General features: G+C 43.8%; 1 protein-coding gene and 1 pseudogene across 2 annotated transcripts in view; one reads left to right on the top strand and one right to left on the bottom strand.

Moving 5' to 3' along the window:
- Window positions 1-24186, bottom strand: part of TPH2 (tryptophan hydroxylase 2) — a 103796-nt gene that overhangs the window by 65881 nt on the left and 13729 nt on the right. For both annotated transcript variants that reach the window (XM_047066612.1, XM_047066613.1), the window contains exons 6-7: window positions 4950-5146; window positions 95-230 (exon numbers count right to left, since the gene is read on the bottom strand). In XM_047066612.1, the coding sequence (XP_046922568.1) occupies window positions 95-230; window positions 4950-5146 (333 nt within the window). The remainder of the gene's footprint in view (window positions 1-94; window positions 231-4949; window positions 5147-24186) is intronic.
- Window positions 23550-24036, top strand: LOC124501187 (ferritin light chain-like; annotated as a pseudogene).

The raw sequence follows: 24186 nt of genomic DNA, 5'->3' as shown, positions 1-24186 counted from the left end.
AGAGGGCCTAAGTCACTTCCAAGTACAGTGAGCACTGACCACTTGACAGTGTGGTGGTCTTCATCCAGCCTAGGCATCCAATGTGGGTACTCACGGTTCCGGGGTGTAGAGGGGGTCCGAGCCATGCCGGACGTACTGAGTGCAATGGAACACTCTGTAGGCCAGTCCTGCCAGAAAGTCTCGCGGACTCAGGTATCCAGCCACCGGCCTCACCGTGAAGCCTGATCTTTCTAAAATGGCAACAGAAAGAACCAATTAAGTATTAACTTGACAAGGTTTGAGGGCCCAAGCAGGGTGTCCTATTATTCATAAGGAGGTTCTAGAAACAAAGTAATCAAGGTCTTAAAACTCTTGACAACTGAATGACATATACGGTTAATAGCTATCATGTTTGTGGTTTCTGATTACTAAAATATACTCCCAAATTATGGTTTCCAGGGGAACAAGGCATTTATTAAAATGGGGGGGAAAAGTGAAAAAATTTTGAAAGATTTAAATTCAGAAGCTAAATTAGGATAAGAAAGCTCAAATTCACAGGACAAGTGATGCTTACCACGTATTACCTGGTATGTTTCTAAAAGACACACGCCCCCAGGTGGGGATCCATTCTGCCTGTATGTGTTCAGTTAACACACAGTAAATTCACCCCCTTCGCTAGCCTTGTGGAATCAGTTCACACTACAGCTTTCTATCATCAATACCACCTAACTCCTTCATTCCACATTGCTGTTTTCTATGATATTATGAAAACAATCATATTAATTTCTGTAATTTGAAGAGATACACTAAAGCTCTACATGTCTATTGGTTTATGGTAAGAGGAAACAAAATAAGTGGAACACAATGCAATCTATGAAACTGCCCTATCCTGCTAACTCAATTAGGCTGTGGGTCATCAGTGTTCTCAGTTTAAGCACTACCTAATGCTTGCTTTTCATGAAGGCCCAGGAAATTTACAACGGGAGAACTACTCTTATCTCTGACACCAGCTTTGTAAAGCCTCCCATTCTGAAAACCTCATCTCATTAGGAGAACGTCTCAGAATGGCTAGAATGGTTTTAAAAGGCAAGAACCAATTAAGCTTATAAAACAAGTTCATCCTGGGATTTCTGGTATCTACATGAAAATATTCCTGTTCTCAGGCCTCCTCAGACCCATAATTCTAACAATAATATGTTCATTCCAAAAGCTTTTCCTTTGGATTTTTCCCTAGAGAATATCAAAAACTTAAGTCGATTTTCTTCTTCTTCTTTTCTATGCAATGAAACCGGTGTATCCCACATGTAGGACCTGTGTGGGGGTGCACAGAGGATTGGTCCTTTTTTGAATAGTTATGTATCTTATTTTTTATATAATTTTTAAAAAATATGTGACTAACATATCATCAAGAACTTTGAATTTGTGGATATCATTGCTTATAAAGTTTCCTTTTTAAATAAATTAGGTATTTATGGGGGCGCCTGGGTGGCTCAGTCAGTTGAGCATCCGACTTCAGCTCAGGTCATGATCTCACAGCTCGTGAGTTTGAGCCCCGCATCAGGCCCTGTGCTGACAGCTCAGAGCCTGGAGCCTGCTTCGGATTCTGTGCCTCCCTCTCTCTGCCCAACCCACTCGCATTCTGTCTCTGTCTCTCTCTAAAATAAACATTAAAAATAATTTTAAATAAATTAGGTATTTAAAAGTGAGTCAGTTAACAGACAAATACCACATACATTTACATTATGCTTGCTAGGTGCCCATGAATGGTGCAGACTGAGCTCCCAGTGTCGGGTTGGTAAGGGTCGTGAAAATAACAGCAAGAACAAGAGCAATAATAACTAAGACGCTGCTGTGCTTAACGTATATCAGGAAATAACTATAGGGCTTCTAGGTATAGTGGTTATTTCCTTTCCCAGCCACCTTGCGAGGTAGATTAAAATTGTGATCTCCATTTCCAGAGAAGAAACTGAGGCACAGAGAGGTTAGGATAACTCATTGAGGTTACCCAGCCAAGAACTCAGCCCAGGAATTCTGCAGCCAGATTCTGTGCTATACCACACGGCCTCTCATCAAAATATTAAGTTGGGAGACAGATGTGGCAAAAAATTATGGGATGGTATTCTTATTACTGGAGTCTGAGAAACAACATGGTAAAAAGCAATTCCCGTAGATGAGCCATCAAGCCCATGGTAAATCTATAATACGCACATAACTCTGTGGGAAACAAAGAGGGACATGCCAGAGGCAAGGCCGTTAGGGAGAATATAATCCAGTTAAACAACAGCCTAAGACATTATGTAATTAGGCACTAATTAAGTGATACTGATTAGTGGTTCTCAGTCTCTTTGTCTTAGTACCCAATATCATGGGTGGTGTTCACACATGGGGCTCTCCCATTGCACTAGGTGTGGTTCTCAGGGTACCTGCTCTCAGACCATGCCTGTCTCTCTCCCGATACACACATGATCTACAAAGAAATCGAGAAGGAAAGGTCAGGGTGACTGTTATGCTCAGGATTCATAGAGGTGGCAGGACTTGCTCTGAGTCTTGAAGAATAGGTAGAATTTGATAGGTGGAGGAGGAATGAGTTTTCTAGCAAGAGACAGAACGTGAGCAAGGGTATGGAGAGCCCACAGGTAGAACATAGGGTGTGTGCAGCATGGTTGTCACAGGAGACAATCTTGGCAAGCTGGGTCGGGGGCCTTGAATTGAGGCTGAGCCGTTCAGAACTTGATTATATAAACCAGAGATCAGCACAGCATGGCCTATAGTCCAAATCCAGCTTGTTTTTCTATACCCCATGAGCTAAGAATAATTTTTACATTTTTTTACTGGTCACATTTAAAAGGTTATCTAAGTACCTACATAATGGCCTCAATTTTGCCTCTTGGCCAACAAAAACTAAAATATTTACTATCTGGGCCTTCACAGAAAAAAAAAATCCAGCCCCAGTAACATCAAAGGGGAGCCACTGATAGCTTCTGAGCAGAGATGCCAGGAAGGAAGTAATGTCTTAGGAAGCTTCATCTGGAAGCAGTGGACAAGAGGGTAGAGGGGAGAAGATACAGACATCAAGTCTGTAAAATAGGGACCTCAATTTGGGTGGTGACAGTGGGATGGAAAGAAAAGAGCAGGTTCATGATGGTGCCAAAGCTAGACGTGGCAATACCTGGAGACTGCGGTAAACTAAATAATAGCCCTCCAAAGATGTCCACATGCCCTAATGTTCTGAACCTGCAAATATGCGGCAAAATGGACTTTGCAGGGGTGATTAGGTTAAGAATTTTCAGATGGGGAGATTATCCTGGATGACTCAGGTGGGTCTGATATAATGACAAGGGTCCTTACAAGAAGGACAGAGGAGGGTCAGAGTTAGAGAAGGAGATGTGACAAAGGAAGCAAGAAGTTGGAACAGTGTAAGGAAAAGGCCAGGGGTCAAGGAATGCAGGTGGACTCGAGAAGCTGAAAAGGCAAGGAAATAGAAGCCTCCAGAAAGAATGCAGCCCTGCCAAGACCTTGATTTTAGACTTCTCACCTCCATCACTGTGAGGTAATGCAGTCACTATATCTGTGGTGACGTGTTACAGCAACGATAGGAAACGAGTAACCAAGACCATTTACACAGCTGGGAGGGTGGATAGGAAGTCAGGGGAGGGGTCCTTAGAAGTGGGCCTAGTGAGTCTAGAGAATAAAGTATCACCGATAGGGGCGCCTGGTTGGCTTAGTCGGTTAAGCGTCCAACTTCAGCTCAGGTTATGATCTCACACTCCGTGAGTTCAAGCCCCGCGTCAGGCTATGTGCTGACAGCTCAGAGCCTGCAGCCTGCTTCGGATTCTGTGACTCCTACTCTCTCTGCCCCTCTGCCTCTCACTCTGTCTCTCTCTCTCTCTCTCAAAAATAAATAAACATTAAAAAAATTAAAAAAATAATAAAGTATCACCGATAGAAAGGGTAGGCAGGCAAGGAAGTGAGTCCCAGGAGAGGAGGAGGGCAACAAGGCTTCTGCTTCTACCACTGCTGCGATGGAAACAGGGGGAGAGGAAAGAACAGAGAACCCAGAGACTCAACCCCAGTGAAGCTCAGAGGACGGAGTGCAGCCACATGAAACCCCACCCCCATTGGCCACGCCCAGAAACTCTCCCAGTTGCTGTCCCAGGAGGGCCAGGGAGGAGAGCGACCACGCAGAGGACATGAACTTGAGGTATCACTGTACCTCATCTTGTTCCTTCCCATATCTGCCATGACTATGGTCCCTGGCACATAATTTATTCATACAAAAACTGCTTTGATTAATTGACTGGTTTCCCCCAAAGGAAAGTCACTAGTGTTCAAGATCACCCATGATATTTCTTCATGCAGTACATAATTTTTAACAAAGCAAATAAAATGTCACCTCTGAGGCCGATCTATCCTTATGTAGCCCCACAGAGTAGTTCCTGGATCAGAAAATCTCAAAGCTGAACTTGCAAACATCCTTTGGGGTTTACCACATAAACAGCCAACCATGAGAGAGCCCACCGCGCCCCTGAGTGGCATGAACAGCTGAGTCCCCCTCCCTGCCCATGGTCCCTGCTCTGCTTTCAGCAGGTGGTCCCAGGTATCACTGCTTCCGTGCTCTCCTTTTTTTTATTATTTTTTTTTAACGTTTATTTATTTTTGAGACAGAGACAGAGCATGAACGGGGGAGGGTCAGAGAGAGGGAGACACAGAATCTGAAACAGGCTCCAGGCTCTGAGCTGTCAGCACAGAGCCTGACGTGGGGCTCGAACTCACGGACCACGAGATCATGACCTGAGCCGAAGTCGGCCGCTTAACCGACTGAGCCACCCAGGCGCCACCGTGCTTTCCTTTTTAAATCAAAGGGAGTTTGTCCTTTTTTGTAAAAAGGGCCATTGCTGCAATGTGTGTCCTTGGAGGACAAACAAGGATGTTGGCTGGGAAGAGAAGAGACAGCCTGTGTGAAGTCTTACCTTTGAGAAACACGGACACATCTTCAAGTTGAGGCACATTGTCCTCCCGGTAGCCACAGTGTTTAGTCAGCAGAGGGAAGTTTTTCAAATACTCCCGGCAAGCATGAGTGGGATACAGTTTGGAGAGCTCTCGGAACACAACGCCCCATGTTTTTGTTTCTTCCTCCGTGTACTCCACCCTGGGAATGGGCTGGCCACTGGGCAAGAGAGAAGAACGAAGAATGAATCTAGCTCTGTAACTGAGTTAAATGTATTCTCATTTCATACCTACCATTATTTTTTTTTATTTTTATTTATTTATTTATTTTTTTAACATTTATTTATTTTTGAAAGACAGAGATAGAGCATGAGCAGGGGAGGGGCAGAGAGAGAGGGAGACACAGAATCCGAAGCAGGCTCCAGGCTCTGAGCTGTCAGCATAGAGCCCGATGCAGGGCTTGAACTCACGAGCTGTAAGATCATGACCTGAGCCGAAGTCAGACACCTAACCGACTGAGCTACCCAAATGCCCCAAGAATTATTTTTTTAAGTAAATTCTAACCTTGTAAATCTGTGTATTTGGACTCCTATATAAATGATTTGATTAAGTTATATCTTCATACATCCTATGGAAACTGGATAGGATATATGTTCTTACACTGAGATCAATAACTAGTAAGAGTTCTGCATTGGGAGGGGCGCCTGGGTGGCGCAGTCGGTTAAGCGTCCGACTTCAGCCAGGTCACGATCTCGCGGTCCGGGAGTTCGAGCCCCGCGTCAGGCTCTGGGCTGATGGCTCAGAGCCTGGAGCCTGTTTCCGATTCTGTGTCTCCCTCTCTCTCTGCTCCTCCCCCGTTCATGCTCTGTCTCTCTCTGTCCCAAAAATAAATAAACGTTGAAAAAAAAAAATTTAAAAAAAAAAAAAAAGAGTTCTGCATTGGGAGAAACTGATTTAGGTACAAAGCTGTGCTCTGGAAGCCTTTCTTGCAATCACCTAACAGTGGCAATAAATGGATGTTTTCTCTAGAAAATGAAATTGCCTGTGGGTTCTCTTTCCCTTGTGGGAAAATCACCCTAATCTCTGAGTGTAATTTTGAGATTGTTTTGTTTAGTGAATAAAACGTCTGGGAAATGCTTAAAAAAAAAAAACTATACTGAATTCTTGGGGTGTCTGGCTGGCTCAGTCAGTAGAGCATGTGACTCTTGGTCTTGGAGTTGTGATTTTGAACCCTACACTGGGTGTGGAGATTCCTTAAAGATAAAATCTTAAAAAAAAAAAAAAAAAAAAAAAACCTATACTAAATTCTAAAGTGAGAGTTTTACAAACTTCCCAAGAGGGCCATTCATTACACGTCATGTTGGTAGGTTCATACGTTAAGCTTTCTCACTTTAGTAGAGGGGGTCAGCAAACTTCTTCTGCAAAAGTCCACAAAGTAAATATTTTTTTTAATGGTTATTATTTATTTTTGAGAGAAAGAGAAAGAGACAGCCAGAGCATGAGCAGGGGAGAGGCAGAAAGAGAGGGAGACACCGAATCCAAAGTAAGTTCCTGTCCCTGAGCTGTCTGCCCAGAGCCTGATGTGTGGCTTGAACTCATGATCTATGAGATCATGACCTGAGCCTAAGTCAGATGCTCAACTGACTGAGTTACCCAGGCGCCCCATATGAAATAAATATTTTAAACTTGTGTGCCATACGGTCTCTGTCAGAACTGTTCAAGTCTGCCATTGTATCTCAAAGACAGCCAGAGACAATATGTAAACAAATGAACATAGTTGAATCCTAATCAAACTTTCATTACAAGACCAGACAGCTGGCTGGAGTTGACCTACAAGCAGTAGTGCTGATGCCTGGATTAGAATATCAAGAGGTGACTCAGGACTGGAACGGGCACCGAGAGCTTCCTGGAGGAGGCTAAGCCTTGTCCCAGGGAGGATTTGTGAGTTCCCGGACAGAAGGGTAAGGGGGAATTGCTGTTCTAACGGTAGCCAGTAGCCATGAGCAGGAAACAGAGCTCCTGAGGCAGCCTGGGACCAGTAGAAGGAGGAGAGTATGGAAATGTGACTTTACAAAGCTATTGTTTGATAGACCAGAATCCAAATTTAGCCTCTGATGAAGATACCTATTTTAAACGTGAATTAGGGTTTGAGAAAACCTCTCATGACATACTCCCCGCCCCCCTCCCACTGCCCACCTTGGCCACTCAGTCAGAAGTTCTGGCCCTGCAGTCAGCACATATATGCACACAACATATGGAAGTCCAAATACATACACACCAAACTAGGAATTCTACCGCTGCCATCTACATAACCCAGCCTGCAGCAGGCAGCCACCACAGGAACCCAACCAGGCAGCGAATTGCCACTCAGGGTTGCAGCGGCTGCAGGGCGCCTTCAACAAGCTGGGACCACCAGGAGTACCCCCTGAGGAAGCAAAAAAAGGGAAGGAGACAATTACAAGATCAGGCTAACAAACAGATCCAGCAACCATTCTGTATACTTCAGTGCATTCCTGCCAAAATGCTTTCTGTTTAAATGTTAGGTCCAAATGTGGTTCCTACTGCCCCAAATAATTTCTATTTAAAAAAATATTAACTGCAGTACATGAGGGAAAACACATGTAAGAAAGAACAAGAAATTAGCATTTGCTTTCTCTAAGTACCAAGACTGGGGCTTATGCAAACCAAATTAGAACAAGATTAGCCTTGTTTAAATTTGGCTGTTGATAACAAATAAAAAATTACAACCTGGCAAATATTTGCGGAGAAGATCAAGACTGCTAAGACTTAGCATCTATGATAAGTTTAGAATGAAAGCTTGAAATGGAAAGGTAAAAATAGAAAGGATGTGATCAAATAAATATACAAACAGTCTGCCTCTGGTTCCAGAAAATTCAACGAAATCTATTTGAGTCAGGTAAGCCAATAAAACTAATAAGAGCTGTGCACAATCAGAAGTTAGGAGAGCGATGAGGCTGAAACAATAAATGAAATATTGAGAAGCCATTTGAAAAGAATCGTTAGGTCAAACTTTTCCCTTCAATACTAATCTGCAAACCTTTCAAAGGGGAGCTGAATGTAGCCCACAGCAAACAGCAGAAGGAAAGCAGGTGGAGGGAGAATGGGAACAAAGTTTTACAGATCTGTTACTGAGTAACGAATCTCCAGGGTCAGTCTTGGGTATATGGAGAGTCTTGTACATTTTCATTTGTGTCCCCTGTCTGTCCTGCCTGGGTGGCTAATTAGCCTACTCCCTGAGTTCTTGGCTGCCTGTATGGCTGCTACTCCAATGGCAGGTAAGGCTGACCCTGATCGTATTGAGACAGCTCATTCCACTGTAGGCCCTACCCCCCAGGTAACTAGGTAAATGTTTTAAAAAATTTCTGACGTTTATTCATTTTTGATAGAGACAGAGTGTGAGCGGGGGAGGGGCAGAGAGAGAGGGAGACACAGAATATGAAGCAGGGTCTAGGCTCTGAGCTGTCAGCACAGAGCCTGATGCGGGTTCATAATCCCAAACCATGAGATCATGACCTGAGCCGAAGTCGGATGCTTCACTGGCTGAGCCACCCAGATGCCCCTCCAGGTAAATGTTTAAAAGCCAACAGCATCACAAAGCAAATCCTAATTTGATCCATTTAATTTCTATCATAAAATTCAAAATACCAATATCCAAGCAAAAACAAGAAATTTCCTATTTTTCTCTGTAGTTAATAAGAATATATAATTAAACCCCATCCTTGAGGGCTCACTATGGGCCAGACACTTTTTTAAGGTTAAGTGATTTTTTTATTAATTAGTCCACTTGAGTCTCACAACAACTCTGTGTGGTAGACACTATTATTATCCCCATTTACAGATGAGGAAATTGAGACTCAGAGAGATTAGGCTATTTGTCCTAAAATCATGGAGCCAGGCTTAAATCCCAGTCAGTCTGGCTCAAGATTGTCTGTAGTCTTAATTAGTTGGTATACACCAAAGAAATAAAAAATTTATTCCAGACACCAATTTGTTTTCATGTACCAAACTGAAATAAGACTTATAGGTATGTATATTTATATATAGAAAAGCTACTATACAATCATATGTAATAATGGTCCTTCATTTTTTTATAGGTCACGTAAAGTATGTCCGTATTTATTCACTTATTTAACCCTTTCAGTATGACTGGAGATACCGCTTAGAGCACTAGGAAAGCATATATGGTTTTAAAACTTTGAAATTTGACATTTGGAAAAATTAAAACGTAGTCATGGGGAAAACAGAATGCCTTGCCCTTCTTTCCCCTTGTCATGGATTAATGTATTTTTGTGTGTGAATTATATATGAAAAGGATGACAGGAGGGTGTTCTGATCTTTTTAGGGCCTATGTTATATACCCATAATCATTTCATATCTATCTATGGGTACACATTCTAATGTATATGTAACAGGTATCATATTTCAGCATCCTTAATCTCTGCTCTGGCCCAAAACTAAAGTCACTTAAGTACTTCACATTCTAGAGAAAGCCCCTAGCAGCTGGAGCTGGCCAGCCCCTTGCAGGGCTTATTAAAAGGCAGCAGAAATGGTCCTACTGCTAAAAAAGTTCTCTCAGGAGTGCCTGGCTGCCTGGCTGCCTGGCTGGCTGGATAGAACACGCAACTCTTGATCTCGGGGCTGTGAGTTCGAGCCCCACGTTGAGTGTAGAGATTACTTCAAAATGAAATCTTAAAAAAAAAAAGTTATCTTATACCATCCTTCCCGCTTCACCCCCAAACCTCACCCACCAGTCGAACAGGATATAAGAGATGTGCAGGATTGTGGGGAAGGCCAGCCTTTGAGGAAAAGGCAGGTTCTTTCCCCTTACCCAAGTGAGGAGGGTAGGCTGTGCGCATACATGTCAAACATTTAGAGGGACCGCCCACCAGAAGTGGGGCCTGGCATCTCATTTCCCAGCTGGACCCTGGCAGAGCAGCAGGACCATGGGACCCCCCCCCCCCCCGGTGTGGCCACCAGTGGAGCAGCAGAGGACAGGAGGGTATCTGGAAGCTAGGAGTAGAGTGCTCTATGGGAAAGAAGAGGGGCCCTTTGACATGTGTCCTCTGAAATTGGAAGTTCACAGGAACGTGGAGCCAGATGCCCAGCAAAATCTAGAGATTTTGGTGGAATCCAATGTGATGTGCCTGGGAGGAAAATGCAGAGGCCTCACCCCCTCTAATTCTGCTCAGCCCTCAGGAGGCAGAAGTGGCTCCCAACACTCCTGCTTTGTGAGGGGTTCATTCCCAAGCTCTGGTGCGCACAGCCTGGAGAAGGGGTTGGTGGTGTGGCCACTGACAAGGCCAAGGGGATGCAGGGCACATGTCTGTAAGGATGGAGGTGGGGGGAAGGGTGCAGCCCCAAGAAACTATACATCACGCTCTGCAGAGACCATATCAACAGAGACCACCCCAGCAGAAAGGATCTGTCTAGACCCGGGTAATCCTGGTTCTAACAATCCTGTAAAAAGTTCTCAGCCACCTCCCTCCCTCCTTTTAGCTTCTAACTGTAGAGGAACGAAGTCTTTGAAGAGAGAAGAAAAGGTGTCTCAGAACCAGCACACGCACATTTACACACAGACACATTCACTCCAAATAACAGAGGGAGAAGGAGGATACACTTTGAATCAAGTTTGAGATTAATCTTTTTTTAAATGAATGGGACTAGGCTTTAAATACCCAAATGAGACTGTACTAATAATTGAAAATGACAGCAAATTAGATGTTGCTAAGGAACTTGCTTCCCAGCAGGAAAGTAGAATTCAACACAACACAGTTGAAAGCAGTGAGTGGGGAAAATAAAACCATTTTACCGTTGGTATAAACCCCAACAAGATGAGACTTCTCAACAAACTAATGACATGTAAATATTATAATTAGATCTTTAGGGAGTCTCCTCCATGTATATGGAATTAGTTGGGATTCCACAATTCTCAGTAACCGCCAAAATGATTATTCACAGATTCCTAAATTACTGGAGAAAAATAGATCCAACTTTCGGTAGCTTCTATTCACTGCCGATTCCGTTCCCTTATGAAAGATGGTAAATTAAGGCTTTATAAACACAATAGGGAACCAGTGCTCGGTGAAGACAATATCAGGGAAAGGACTACAGTGGTCACCGTAGATCTGAGGCTTGATGATGGGAAAAAAGAAAACCCTGGTGCAATATGTTACTCAGAGATGACTAGGAACCTCTGTAAATATTGAAGGCTGTGGGAGGCATCTTTCTGCCTATAAGTTTAAATGCCACGCTTCCTAAAGGTGGGGATGATTCTGAAAAACCTGCCTTGTCCCCACAGAGAGAAGAAAGTGGAAAGTACAGAGACAAACATTACTGGGGACAGGTACATTTATAGTCATTGTAGGCAAGTCCCGAGCTTGTTAAAGTTGTTTAGCAAATACATTTTTGCTACTGAAAGCCAGGGACATACACATACCGCCCGGAGGCTGAAATTATGGGAGTTCTTTCAATAGCCAGATGAATAAGGCAACAATGCCTTTTGTTTTATGTAACTATTTCTTTGATCTTCTGCTCCAGCAGGTCCAACCACAAGACATTTTTCTTATACATTTTTTTTTTAATGTGGGGGATTGGAAAATACTTGATTCCAGCGGTACATCCTGGCTGCCTCCAGGAGTCCTTGCTGGTGGGATTCCAAATGTGAGATGCACTCTCTTTGCTTATGTTATGTTATCTTTAGAGGAATTCCAGAGTCCGGAAGCAACTCCCTTATTCAGGGGAGGAAGATGTAACAGGCTGCAACTGATAGTATTTACATCAAGATGGCAACATTGGCTGAAACACAAGGCAGATTGTGCTCTTTGAAAACAGTTGGATCTCCTCGGTGGCAAGAACCAAGCAGAGCAGAAGGTAAACAGAGAATTGGTTAAAGGGACGGGGGAATCTGATAGAAACAGTTAGGAATGAACTCATTTTCTATTTGCTTTCATTACATGCTCCTCGGGCCAGGAGATGCCTCACTTATTCAACAGCTGTTTATCTGCCTGGAATAGACTATCCCTCTCCTCTCTGCCTCACCTTTTCTCCCTTCCTCACCTTAGGCAGTTCTCTTGATTGACACTTCCACCTGGGGGTTTGCAGAAGGGAATTGAGAAGAGATGAAATGTAAAAATCCATCAACTTTGCAATTCATTAGCAATTAGCAGCTCTGCTAAGGGTTTGAACCAGGCCTTTGGAGGAAGAGTATGGAAACATAAAGGCAGGAAGTCTCTGTCTCTGCTCCTTCTTGACTTATGATGCACCCACATGCTGCCCTCCTCAACGAGCAATGTGCCGCATACCCTGAATTCTGCATAACTTTCAGGGAGCTTCTGTAATCCATCCTCTTTCCTTCCCATCCAAGAAAACATAGAAGAACATAGAAGAGTAAGACTGACATTATTCTAACTTATAAGACTAATCTTTATCTTGATCCAATGGAATTTTTTTAAAAAGAAACATTCATCATTCACAAAATTTACTATCAATTGTTACCAAGAATGTTACACTTCATACAACTGAGGTGTGAGTCAGTTGCTTCTGGTTCTGGTGTAACTGGTGACCATAATGTCATCCAGTTCTGTGCCAGTTGGTACCACCTTCATCAAACAGTAGCACCTGCAACCAGGTGTCCCCAGACTAGAGTTGTAAAGGTCCACAATTGTTCAACAGGAAGATGGCTTATGCCTCCGGGACTGGAAAAAATGTTGCCACAAACCAGAACAAACAAAATCCTAAGAAGTGGATGGATTCCATTAAAATTTAACCAAAAAGCAAATGCCATTTTTTCTGATTTCCAAAAGCCAAGGGAAAAACGTCTAAGGCTCCTGCATTTGATAAAATTACACTTCAGAATTCAGACCATAAAGGACACTCAATAACTTTATGATGAAATACTGTCAGCAATACCGGGGGGTGGGGTGGGGGAAGTAACGTATCCAAATATAATACTCGACTAAGTCTACTCCCCCATTACAATATACGCTCCTTGAAGGCAGGGATTTTTGTTTGCTTTGTTCATTTTTGTATCCCTGTCACCCAGAGAAGAGCCTGGAATATACAGGTGTTCAACAAATATTATTTGTTGAATAAGTAAATCAATCAATCAGACTAAAGCAAACCACAAATTTAAGGGTGGAGAAAAATTATAGGTATGTACCACAAAGTCTGGCAGATATGTATTTGTCTTACTCCATCTACACTGTCAGCGCAGAGCCCCACACGGACTCCATCTCACGAACCGTGAGATCATAACCTGAGCTGAAATGAAGAGTCGGACGCTTAACCAACTGAGCCACCCAGGCACCCCCCTGCCTCATATTGTAATTGCTATCAAAAAAGTAAGTCCAAAGACCTTGAGATTTTAGTACGTTTTCTGGTAGCTTCCAATTATCCCTATGTACTACATACTTTATATGTAAGGGTTTCTTTTTTCTAATTTTCTTAACTCCGGCTTCCCAGGCATTGTCACCTATCCTACTTGTAGCCTAAATTTTCATCAGGAAACAAAGCAACATCTACAAACCCAAAGGGACATAAAAGCCAAACTTAGCTGAACACAGGGATGTTTCCTTTGCTGGACATCTTAAGGAATGAACTTTCAAAGATATTTTCAAAGACACAGAGCATGATGATTGAATGCTATTTTTCTAAAAGGAAAGTCACAAATCAGTACAGTGACATAACAACCATCTGTGTTATATCAGGATTTCAAGCCATTCGAGTTGTCTGACATAAATAAAGTGGCTTGATGAGAGTTCATTTGGTAAGGAGACGGGCAGCCCGAGATGGCTACGCTACGCCATAGAGTAAACGTAAAGGCACAAACTCATTTTCAGCTAGTCCCCTAGGCCAGTCAGGTAAAGAGCATTTGTGATCACATATTTTATTTGCTTTTGCAAATGAGTTTTGCGCACATGAATTCTTGCAAATGAGTCTATGGGCCCTAAGGAACTTTCAGATGGTGGCAAACAAAAACGTTAGTTTGTTTTGTTCACATTGTTAATATTGGTGCTGCCTTTACAAGAGCATAATGAAAATAAACTATTACACCTAGGGAGCCTCAGGGAGAGTGAAAATTTAACTCCTGGAAATTATTTGTTTTTATTTGTCCTATGCACCCCAGGATAGGGCTTCCCACCATTTTCTCGCCTTGCAGAAAGCCCTCTTCACATTCTAGAGGAGTGATTTGCTTCCACCAAAACTATCATGATATTCAATACAAAGAGCAACAACAATGGGTCTAACATCCATCGATGCGTGCCTGTTCAACATACAGAAGGAAGTGGAACTCAGAGAATACAATCCAGAAAAGAGCTGCAATTCAATAGCAGCCAAAATCTCAGGGCACACTGGAATGAGGAGACCCAGCCCAGGGTCTCCAAGGGCTCCAAATGTAATCCCATACATCTTGCATCATGACCAACAGGGACCAAACATTGCTAATTACTGGGCCCTGATGTCTTTTAGCGGTGGATGAGTGAATATGGTTACCCTACAGTTCATGGCCCTAAGGAAACTGATAATAGCATCCATCCATTCATTTAACTGTAACAATAACAGGAACATAATAGCATATCACATGGATAATGTCATATAATGCTCACCTTCTCAAGTAACTAAATGGCTGTTAGTATCCCTATTTTATGGTTGAGGAAACTGAAGCTTACAGACATAGTCATCTCTCCAAGATCAAACAGCCAGTAAGTGGCACAGCAGAGATTCAGATTATGGAAGGCTAGCCCTAGGGACCCCACACTTCACCAACACACCTCAGTGCAAGGTACTAAGTACCTCATGTGTAGGAAGCATGGAGGTTGGCTTCTGTTTCCTCATTTGAAACTGAGGGAAATAAGACAACCATACAGTGCTGAGAAGATCACATGATGTCATCTGGAAAGCACCTGGGCCAATGCCTAGCACCTAACAGGTACTCAGTACAGTTGGATCCCTTTCTCCAGGCAAAAAGGAATGAATAAAATCTCATCACTTCCCTGCAGGGTTGGGAATAGGTCTGAAGACAAAACAACACTCTTCTGTATAAATCCATACACCTCTCAGACAGGACTCGTGGAAAATAATTTTAATCCTTCATGTTCCTGGAAATCATTTTAAAGTAAAATACTCATATCTCATTCCCTGTGAAAGAAGTTAGAATTTAGTGCAACTCCTGTCCTTGTCAGTGACACCAAGCCATACTGTGCTAATGTTTTCCCCAGCTGTGGGAGCCATGTTATAATCAGACAACATCCTACTGAGGCATTCATGCACATCTAAAAAACCCGCCAAGCCCAAAAATTGAAAAGGAGAAACCTTTTCCAAATCAATTTCCCCTTTTGTCTTTCTTTCAATTCTCAGGCTCCCTTCCTTTCAGCCATTGAGCTGAACTTCAGGTAGAGAGAACATTTGGCATGAAAATGATTCTTCCATAAAGCCTGACATCTTTTAAATACTTCCAAGAACTATGCATTTCAAATACACCGAGACTTCTGTAGAGAGAATAACTTTTTAAAAACCCAATCATTTAATTCTTCTGCTCTTGTTTTCAACCTGTGTATAATATCATCTATGTCAGATGGAAGTTGCTACATAGATAGAAAAAAAGAAAAAGAAAAAGAAAAAGAGGCGTGGCCTCCTGAGCAGAGAAAGATATTTAGATTCTCCAGAAGAAGCGCTCTTGAAAATCCTAATGTGACCTTCCTCAGAAACCATCCCAGTCATCTGGGAAATGACCCCCGCACAACAAATATTTGGTTTTGTTCTACTTTTCAATTTACCGCTCCATTTCAGAGAAATTAAAGCATCAACAACTGGTGTTTATGCAGGAGTCACAAAGTACCCAAACAGCCACATATATCTCAGTTTCATTCAAAACCTGGGAAAGCAAATCAATGGAGGATAATGGAATGGGATACAATTAGCTCAGTAGGGGAGAAAACATATTTGCCTTCTAAGGTGCGTCTCCTAAAAAGGCAGAGAAGGGAAAAAAAATTAAAGCTTGGGCCCACATCACAACAAAGCCCACAATTCATCAAGGTGACCATCTGCCAGCAAAACTGATGAGGAAAATAGAACTAAGGATAAAAACTTGCCGCCCCCCACCGTTAAGTTTTCTTCCCTGTTAAGAAAGCAGAACTTTTCCCTTTCATTCTTCCTCCACCTTCTATTTGTGATGTTTCCAATTAAGATTCACCTATCTAAAAATAGGTAGTGTGGCGCTCACAACTCCTGTTAGTAATGTATTCCTTTTAGCTACATTCTGAAACCAAGCAGGATCCATAAGTCATGCCTTTTCTCCCATGAAATGAGAAATGCTAGGGTCACCTGAAATTTCTAGGAAGGTGGAGAAGTGGAGCCACCCCAGTTATACTTCTGCAAGTTGCAATAATTGCAAATGCCTCCTAGGAAAGAAACAGCATCGGTGATCCTCCAGCTCAAACAAAAGCTAAGTCGCCACAGGTTCCTGAGGTCGGGAAACCCCCATGTGGACAGTCGGGGGCGCGGGAGGTAAGCGCATGGTGGCATCTGCTCTACCAGTATCCGCCAAACAGTTCTACTGGAGGTCTGGAGCCTGCCTGTGTCTCTGATCTGTCCCCCTCCTTCCTTTTCTTTGCAAACCTAGGGGACTCCTGCAGAGTCATGTAGCGCAAGAGGAAACAGAGAAGACCCCCCAAAAAGTGAGATGCTGGCTTGGAAGTCACATCCATTCCATACTATGTATCTATTCAACATCTTCGAGGCCTTGGCATTTCAGTCCCAGAAAGTTGTGTTGACATGTGGGGCTGTGGGTGGGGGAAGAGGAGGGTGGCAAAATAGCCTTCCTCTGCTTTGATGAGAAGAGGAGGTTAGAATCATCGCCAGTCCATGCTGAATGAGAGGATTCTCTCTCTCTCTGATGGAGCGGAGTAGAATATTCACAAGCTCACCCAAATTGAATGTGCCTGCTGGGCTGGTGATTGCACTTTTCAAATATCCCAGTCCCCATTTGGGGCTGTTTTGTTTTAGAGTCTCTGTTTAGCTGTGTACTTACGCTCACAGCAAACGAATCACAAAGGGTGCAATTCCGTTAAATCAAAAAATCAAGAAATAAATCGTTTGGCGACTAGAAAAAGCCAGAGAGGGACAAATCCCTGGCAGTTGTTTTTCAAGCTTCAGCGCAGCTGTGTTTATTTCCCTCCATCATCTATCCCACAAGGGGCAGGCCTCAGGCAGGACAGGAAGAACACAGGACCCGGCAGGCCGGGCGAAATTGCTACACAGTTTGGGACATGGCTCTACCTCGCCAGGGCCAGGTACATGTTCCAGGCACCCTGTGACATGGCTTAGCCTTGAAGTCAGACTGGCTGGTTTAAGTCCTGGCTCCATAAAGCCTTAAGTGAACCGAACACATACAAGAACTGTGAATTTCAAATATGCTGAGAATTCTGTAAAGAGAATGACTTTTTAAAATGCCAAGTCTTAGTTCTGTGACTGCTATTTTCAACCTGTGTATGATATCACCTATGTCACGTGGCAGTGCTACAGACGTGGCTTCTTGAGCAACGATGGAGAGTGTCTTTAAGAGAAGTACACTTGAGGGGGGCCTGGGTGGCTCAGTCGGTGGAGCTTCCGACCTTGGCTCAGGTCATGATCTCAGTTTGTGAGTTCGAGCCCCGCGTCGGGCTCTGTGCTGACAGCTCAGAGCCTGGAGCCTGCTTCAGATTCTGTGTCTCCCTCTCTATGCCCCTCCCCTGCTCATGCTGTCTCTGTCTCTCAAATATAAAATAAAACATTTTGGGGCGCCTGGGTGGCTCAGTCGGTTAAGCGGCCGACTTCGGCTCAGGTCATGATCTCGTGGTTCGTGAGTTTGAGCCCCGTGTCGGCTCTGTGCTGATGGCTCAGAGCCTGGAGCCTGTTTCAGATTCTGTGTCTCCCTCTCTCTGACCCTCCCCCCGTTCATGCTCTGTCTCTCTCTGTCTCAAAAATATATAAACGTTAAAAAAAATTTTTTTTAAATAAAATAAAACATTTTAAAAATTTTTTAAAAAAAGAGAGAGAAGTACACTTGAGAGTCCTGTAAGCAACCTTATTCAGAATCTATTCTGGTCGTCCGGGAAATAAACCCAGACCTACAATATTTGCTTTTTTCTTCCTACTCTTCAACTGATTGCTCAATTTCAGGGAAGTTAAAGCATCCACGGCTGGTGCTTATGCAGGTAACATGATCAGCTGTGTCACCTTTAGCAGATTTCTTAAGGTCTCTGAACCTCAGTCTTCTCATCTTCAAAATGAGCACAATAATGGCACCTATCCCAAAGGTTTTTTTGTGAGGTTAAATGAGCAAAAATAAGCAAAGTATTGAGCACAGTGTCCAGCACATGGCAGGAATTTTACTGAAAGAAGCAAAAACTACCCAAATATGCCAACTGAGTGGTATGTACGGTGAACACTCCTACCACCGTCAGCCATTCAGGGATTGAGCCAACACAGTCCAGATGCAACCCGCACCCTCTAATCTTAGCTGAGACTCACTGGCCTGGGAAGGCCTTGGAGAGGGCAATGTTTCAACTGAAGAAGCGAGCTGCATGCAGGAGTTACATGAAACTGAAAAGTGCACACACACACACACACACACACTCACACACACACACATACACGCATATATTTTTGAAAAGCTCCTTTAACCCAGCCCACCATGGAGCCTGAAATTCCCTGATTTATGCACTCCTTAAGGTCTTTTATTCATTTTAAATGAGCTTAACGAATGATTACACAGAATCGAGGAACACCAGCTACTTAACACATGATAATAATAATCACATCTATAGATGCAACCCCAGCTTACACCAGCTAGCACCTGGGCCCTGTAATCACTGGTAATCCCCCCAACCAACAAGGTGGGTAAATATCGTGCCCGTTTTAAGGTAAGAGCACTGAGACGCAGAGAGACTGGTCAGCGCTCATGGCCCCCGAGTGTATTTGGTGGAGCAGGAGTTCAAACCCAGCTCCCTCTAGCTCCAAAGTCTATCCATTCTTCCACATGTGCTGCCACTCCCGTGCTCTCATGAGGAGGACTTCTACAGACAGTACACTAGACCCAGTGTGGCGGAGCTGTTCGAGAGGGTCTTGAAGAAATAAAATTGAACACAACCTCAGTATATGGCAGCCAACCTCCTTCGCCTCCAGTGAAGCCTGACTCCTGGCCTCTATCCCATGTGTCCCCTCCCATAGGGTGGCAGGGTTGGGCAATGAAAACAAGAGACTACATCAAGAGTGATGGTCTCTGGGCTGATGGCTCAGAGCCTGGAGCCTGTTTCCGATTCTGTGTCTCCCTCTCTCTCTGCCCCTCCCCCGTTCATGCTCTGTCTCTCTCTGTCCCAAAAATAAATAAACGTTGAAAAAAAAAAAAAAAAAGAGTGATGGTATGTCCCTTCTGAGGCTACATCATAAAAGGCATGGCAGATTCTACCTTTGGGCCACTTGATTTGGGGGAAGCCAGCTGCCCTATCTTGAGGACACTTGGCAGCCTAGTGGAGGGACACATGTTGTAAGAAACTTTGGCATCCAGCCAACAGCCATGCGCATGACCATATTGGAAATAGATCTTCCAGCCCTAAGCTTTCCCTGGTCAATACTTTGACTCCAGCTTCATGACAGGCCCTGATCCACAACCACCCAGCTAAGCCCCCTCTAATTCCTGGCCCTCAAAAACTTTGTGAGATAGTAAATTGTTGTTTCAAGCTGCTCAATTTGGTGGTCATTTGTTATATGGCAATAAATAACCAATACAGTGTAAAAAAATCAGACAATTTCAGGGCCTAAAGACAGTCTTGGCCAAGGGGAATGGAGAAGGGTATTAACCAAAAGGTAATACAAAGATTTGGAACATGCGGGTAGACAAAAAGGAGAGACCAGTTGAAGTGAGAAAAATTAGAATAATATTAGCAAGCACTTATGTAGCATTTCCTATACGGTGTTCTAAGTACTGTTAATATATTAGCTCACTTAATCCTTTTAACAATCCTAAAAAGCAGTAGTAAAGTTACCCCCCGTATCCCAGATATGGAAACTGAGGCATAAAAGACAAATCATTTGTAGGAGTCACTCAGCTGGCAAGTGTTTAAAGCCGGAATTCACCCCAGGCTTCTGCACTCTTAAGCACACCACACACTGCCTCCCACGTTGAAAGAAAAACCAGAGAAAGCAACCAAGGTCCTCCAAGTGGGCCAGGAGTCTGAGTAAACTCCAGGCTTTTGGTGTAGACTCTTTGATTATTGTTTTGAGAGAGATAAGAATAAAGTACACTGTATGGCAATGTTCCATTGATTTCATTGAATCCTCAAAATACTCCCAGGAGGAAGGCAGAAGAGATATTATTATCCCCAACTCACAGAGGAGAAAACTAAGGCTGCGAGATGGACTGAAGTGGTTCCCTGACATCATCTGAAGTCAAATGAGTTTTCTTGGCAGGTCAGGGAATTTTCCAACTTGAAGCAAATTCTGACTGTTTTGAATCTCCCTTGTTTACCTTACCCTCTGACATTGCATTTACCTATTTACATTTCAGATTCCATGGACTAAAAATAAATAAATAATAAATAAAAGAGGACATAGCCCCTTGAGAAGGACGGAAGGTACATGTACTCCCTTAATTTCAACCAGAAGAAAGTACATCCATAACAAAACACAATCACAATAATATTCAAAATCAATTTAAGCAAACAAGAGTGGCATAATTAAAGTCAGAGCTCAGGGCCTCTTTCCAAGAGAGTAAGATGGATTGACATAACTCCCACCCCCACACACACACCAAAAATATAATTAAATATGCATGCATACTGTTGAGGAATAATCGTTATAATAGCCCTCAAAGAAAAATGCGTTTATTTCTAGTCAATTGAAAAAAAATGTATTGCTGATTCTTCTTCCCCAATAACCTAGCAATTGTGAAAACTACAGAAATGCAGCAAAGCTAATGCCAAGGTTAAAATATGAAAGTGCCAATGACAGAAAGCTGGATAGTTTCAGACAAACCTAACAGCTACCATATCACAGTCATAATTTTCTCTTCCTCCACATGCCATCTGCCCCCCACGCACTTCCATTTTCTCTGAACTGTCTGCACGCACATCGCACCATCTAATCGAGGGCTACTTCTTTTTCTGTTTATCCAGGAATTTCTTCTATTTGGGTTGGGGAGAACAGGGGGTGATTCGCATTCTCTCGCACAGGATTTTAGAAACAGTGCCCTCTCAATCCAGGGCATTCATTCTCAGGTCTTCTATGGAGAAGTATTTGCACTAATGAATGTTTTCCTCTGCTATTATTGGTGAGGCAATTAGGCCTTCCCGACACTCGTGGCCACATGGCTCAGGCATGTCTGCAGGCAGTGGTGGACCTCTGGGTAATCAATCATGTTTCTCAGCAGCGCTGTCAATCAGAGACTCGCCTGAGTGGCACCCATCGACGGTTCTCAGCGTGCCGACACCTTCCCTGCTCCCTCTCCTCTTTCGGGTTCATGGTAATGCACACTTTGAGCCTGCTGTTTTTTCATCATAGACTGGAATTTTTTCATTTTCTCTGCTTGTGTTGATTCTTTCCCCCTGCTTTATCCTTTCAAGACTATCACAGAAAATACAGTATTCAACACGAATCCCCCGGAGGGCTTCTTGGCCCTGGTTTCAATATCTATTATTCTGCATTTCAGTTCTCTTCCCTCCCTAAACCCTCAGCACCTCACACTACATCGTGCCAATCCCTACAACAACCCCAACCATCGGTACTCCATCTCTGTCTGTATCTCTCACCATATATTTGCCTGCTCAGGGTCCAGAAAGCCTTAACTAATTATTAAGGGGAATTGAATTGCTCTCCACCTGTCAGAACGGCCCCTAATTTTATCACCAGACTAATTTGCTGGGACATCTCATGCTGGATTTTTCAGGACCACGTCAATTTTAAGTAATCTGCTTCTCAGACCGGAGGTTCCAAGCTTCGGATTGGAAAATCAGATTGTAGCATGCTGCCAGAAGCCACTCTAAGGAGCTTATTTTAAGTTATTATTGTGTTGACATCTTTTTCCTTTGCTCTCAGAAAGCCATCAGCACTAGAAAAATGCCTATTTCGATTAGAAATTGCATCTTTATTTTTTGTAAACTGAAAGGAAACCTAACTTACTTCATGGCAAACTGGAGACAATGGGCCAGGCCCACCTGGGATTCGTTAGCACCTGTGCCCCACACCCACATGCACCAGAACCCGAGCTTGAGCCCCAGCACTCCATGGGCTTGTGTGCACGCTCGCACATACACACATATATAAACACACACACACACACACACACACACACACACACACACAAAAATAGCTAGCCCTTAGCTATCCTCAAACTCATATTCAGAGAAGCCACAGCAGCAATGACATAAAAGGCATTAAGGAATGATTCTTTTCTCTCTACTTTCCACAGGTCCTGGGTTTGTGCTTTCCAGATCTAACCTCTCCTGATAGGCATCTTCCTCACTCTGGCAACTTACAAGAAGCACCAAGGCAACTGACGATCTGTATCTGTATTGTGGCAGCTTCCCACACACACAAATGGGACTATGATTGCTTTCTATGAAATCTTTCCCGAAAGAAGGATGTCGCTCTGCCCAGAAAGCTTTGGTATAGGCAACAGTCTTTAAATCGGGAACTGAAGTCGTTTTCACCTAAGGATTACTTCTTGCGACATTTGAGCTACAGTATTTGTTAAGGTGGCAGCATGGTGTTAACATAGCTAAAGAGCTAAACAATAATAGTTCAACTGGAAACTGAAAACAGACTGTGACAAAAGGGAAGGGGGAAGACGTAATAATAAGTGACACATGATCACAAATCGTGTGCCAGGGCCTGTGCTAAACACAACACGTGCCTTCTCTTCGGTAATCCTTACTACAACCCTGGGAGATGGGTCGTATTTGGAGACTCACTTTCTAGATGATGAAACAGGCACAGTGAGGTTGATTACCCAGCCAGGAAGCAGTGGAGTCGGGACTTGAACCCCAGACTGTCTGGCTCCAGTGTTCTAATCATTTTGTTATTTTTAATCTCTTTGTTGTTAGAGGTAGTCAATCTGGACTCAGCACTGTCCCAGGAAAGGGTTATAATGCCCCTGGATTCCAGACTCTCTTAAACACCGTTTGGTTTGACACTATATCCACCAAATAACATTTAGGTTAGCATTTAGCCTCTCTGGGGTCATGACAACAGGGAGTTTTGTGAGTCATATGAGAGTAGTTTCTCCCTGTATAATGATGAATTGGCGGTTTCCTGCCAACCTCAGCCTCTTGAACATCAGGGCCCTTGAAACTAAGCACCCCCTAGCCCTGCAAACAGGGGCCAGATCTTGGAATGTTTCAGCTCCATCCAGAGCCTTCTCTGTGTAGAATCTCTACCATTTCCAGCTGCGGGTCTTGCAAGTCTGTGTCCTGTTGCAACAGCGTTTGAATGGAACAGACCCAGGCTCCCACCACCCTCCAACCTCTTTTCCGTTCATACATAACCTTTGGAATCATCTTCTCAGCCACCCGCTGCCTCTGGAACCAGCCAACACCATCTTCTGAGCATAGCCTGTTTATCGCCCACCAATGCTGAGCTCCCAATTTGGTCAGAATTATTCCACCGAGGTGGAGGCCACCATCAACAGCCTGGTCGGCATGCATCTGCTGGCCTCCTGTACCTACCTCTCTCTGGGCTTCTATTTCCACCATGCTCGTGTGGCTCTGAAAGGCACGGAGCACTTCTTCCCCAAGTTGGCCAAGGAGAAGCATGAGGATGCCCAGCACCTCTTGAAGACACAAAACAACACAGCAGCCTGGCCCTCTTCCAGGACACACAGAAGCCATCCCAGGGTGAGTGGGTTAAACCCTGGGTGCCATGGAAGCCGCCATGGTTCTGGAGAAGAACCTGAAACAGGCCCTCTGGATCTCATGCCCAGGTTCTGCCAACGCAGACCCCCAGCTCTGTGACTTCCTAGAGAACCACTCCCTAGATGAGCAGGTGAAACCCAGCAAGAAGATGGCAACCACCTGGCTAACTCCACAGGCTGGCGGCCCCCCAGGCTGGGCCACATAGGTATCTCTTCCAAAACCTCATTCTTTGAGAGGCCCTTCTAGCATCCCCTGGTGCCAAGACTTCTGCCTGCGTCCCTCCCTGCAGGCACTAGGCAGCTTTTTAACCACCCTGGAGCCTTCTCCTGAGTAGTGGACCAAATGGAAACAATAA

The sequence above is a fragment of the Lynx rufus genome, unplaced genomic scaffold, assembly GCF_022079265.1.
Source record: "Lynx rufus isolate CCGP_SWC_20201006 ecotype Redwood Valley unplaced genomic scaffold, mLynRuf1.p SCAF_7, whole genome shotgun sequence".
NCBI classification, from domain to species: Eukaryota; Metazoa; Chordata; class Mammalia; order Carnivora; family Felidae; genus Lynx; species Lynx rufus.
Note: the sequence above shows the minus strand (reverse complement) of the source record. Positions and strands in the feature narration are given on the sequence as shown.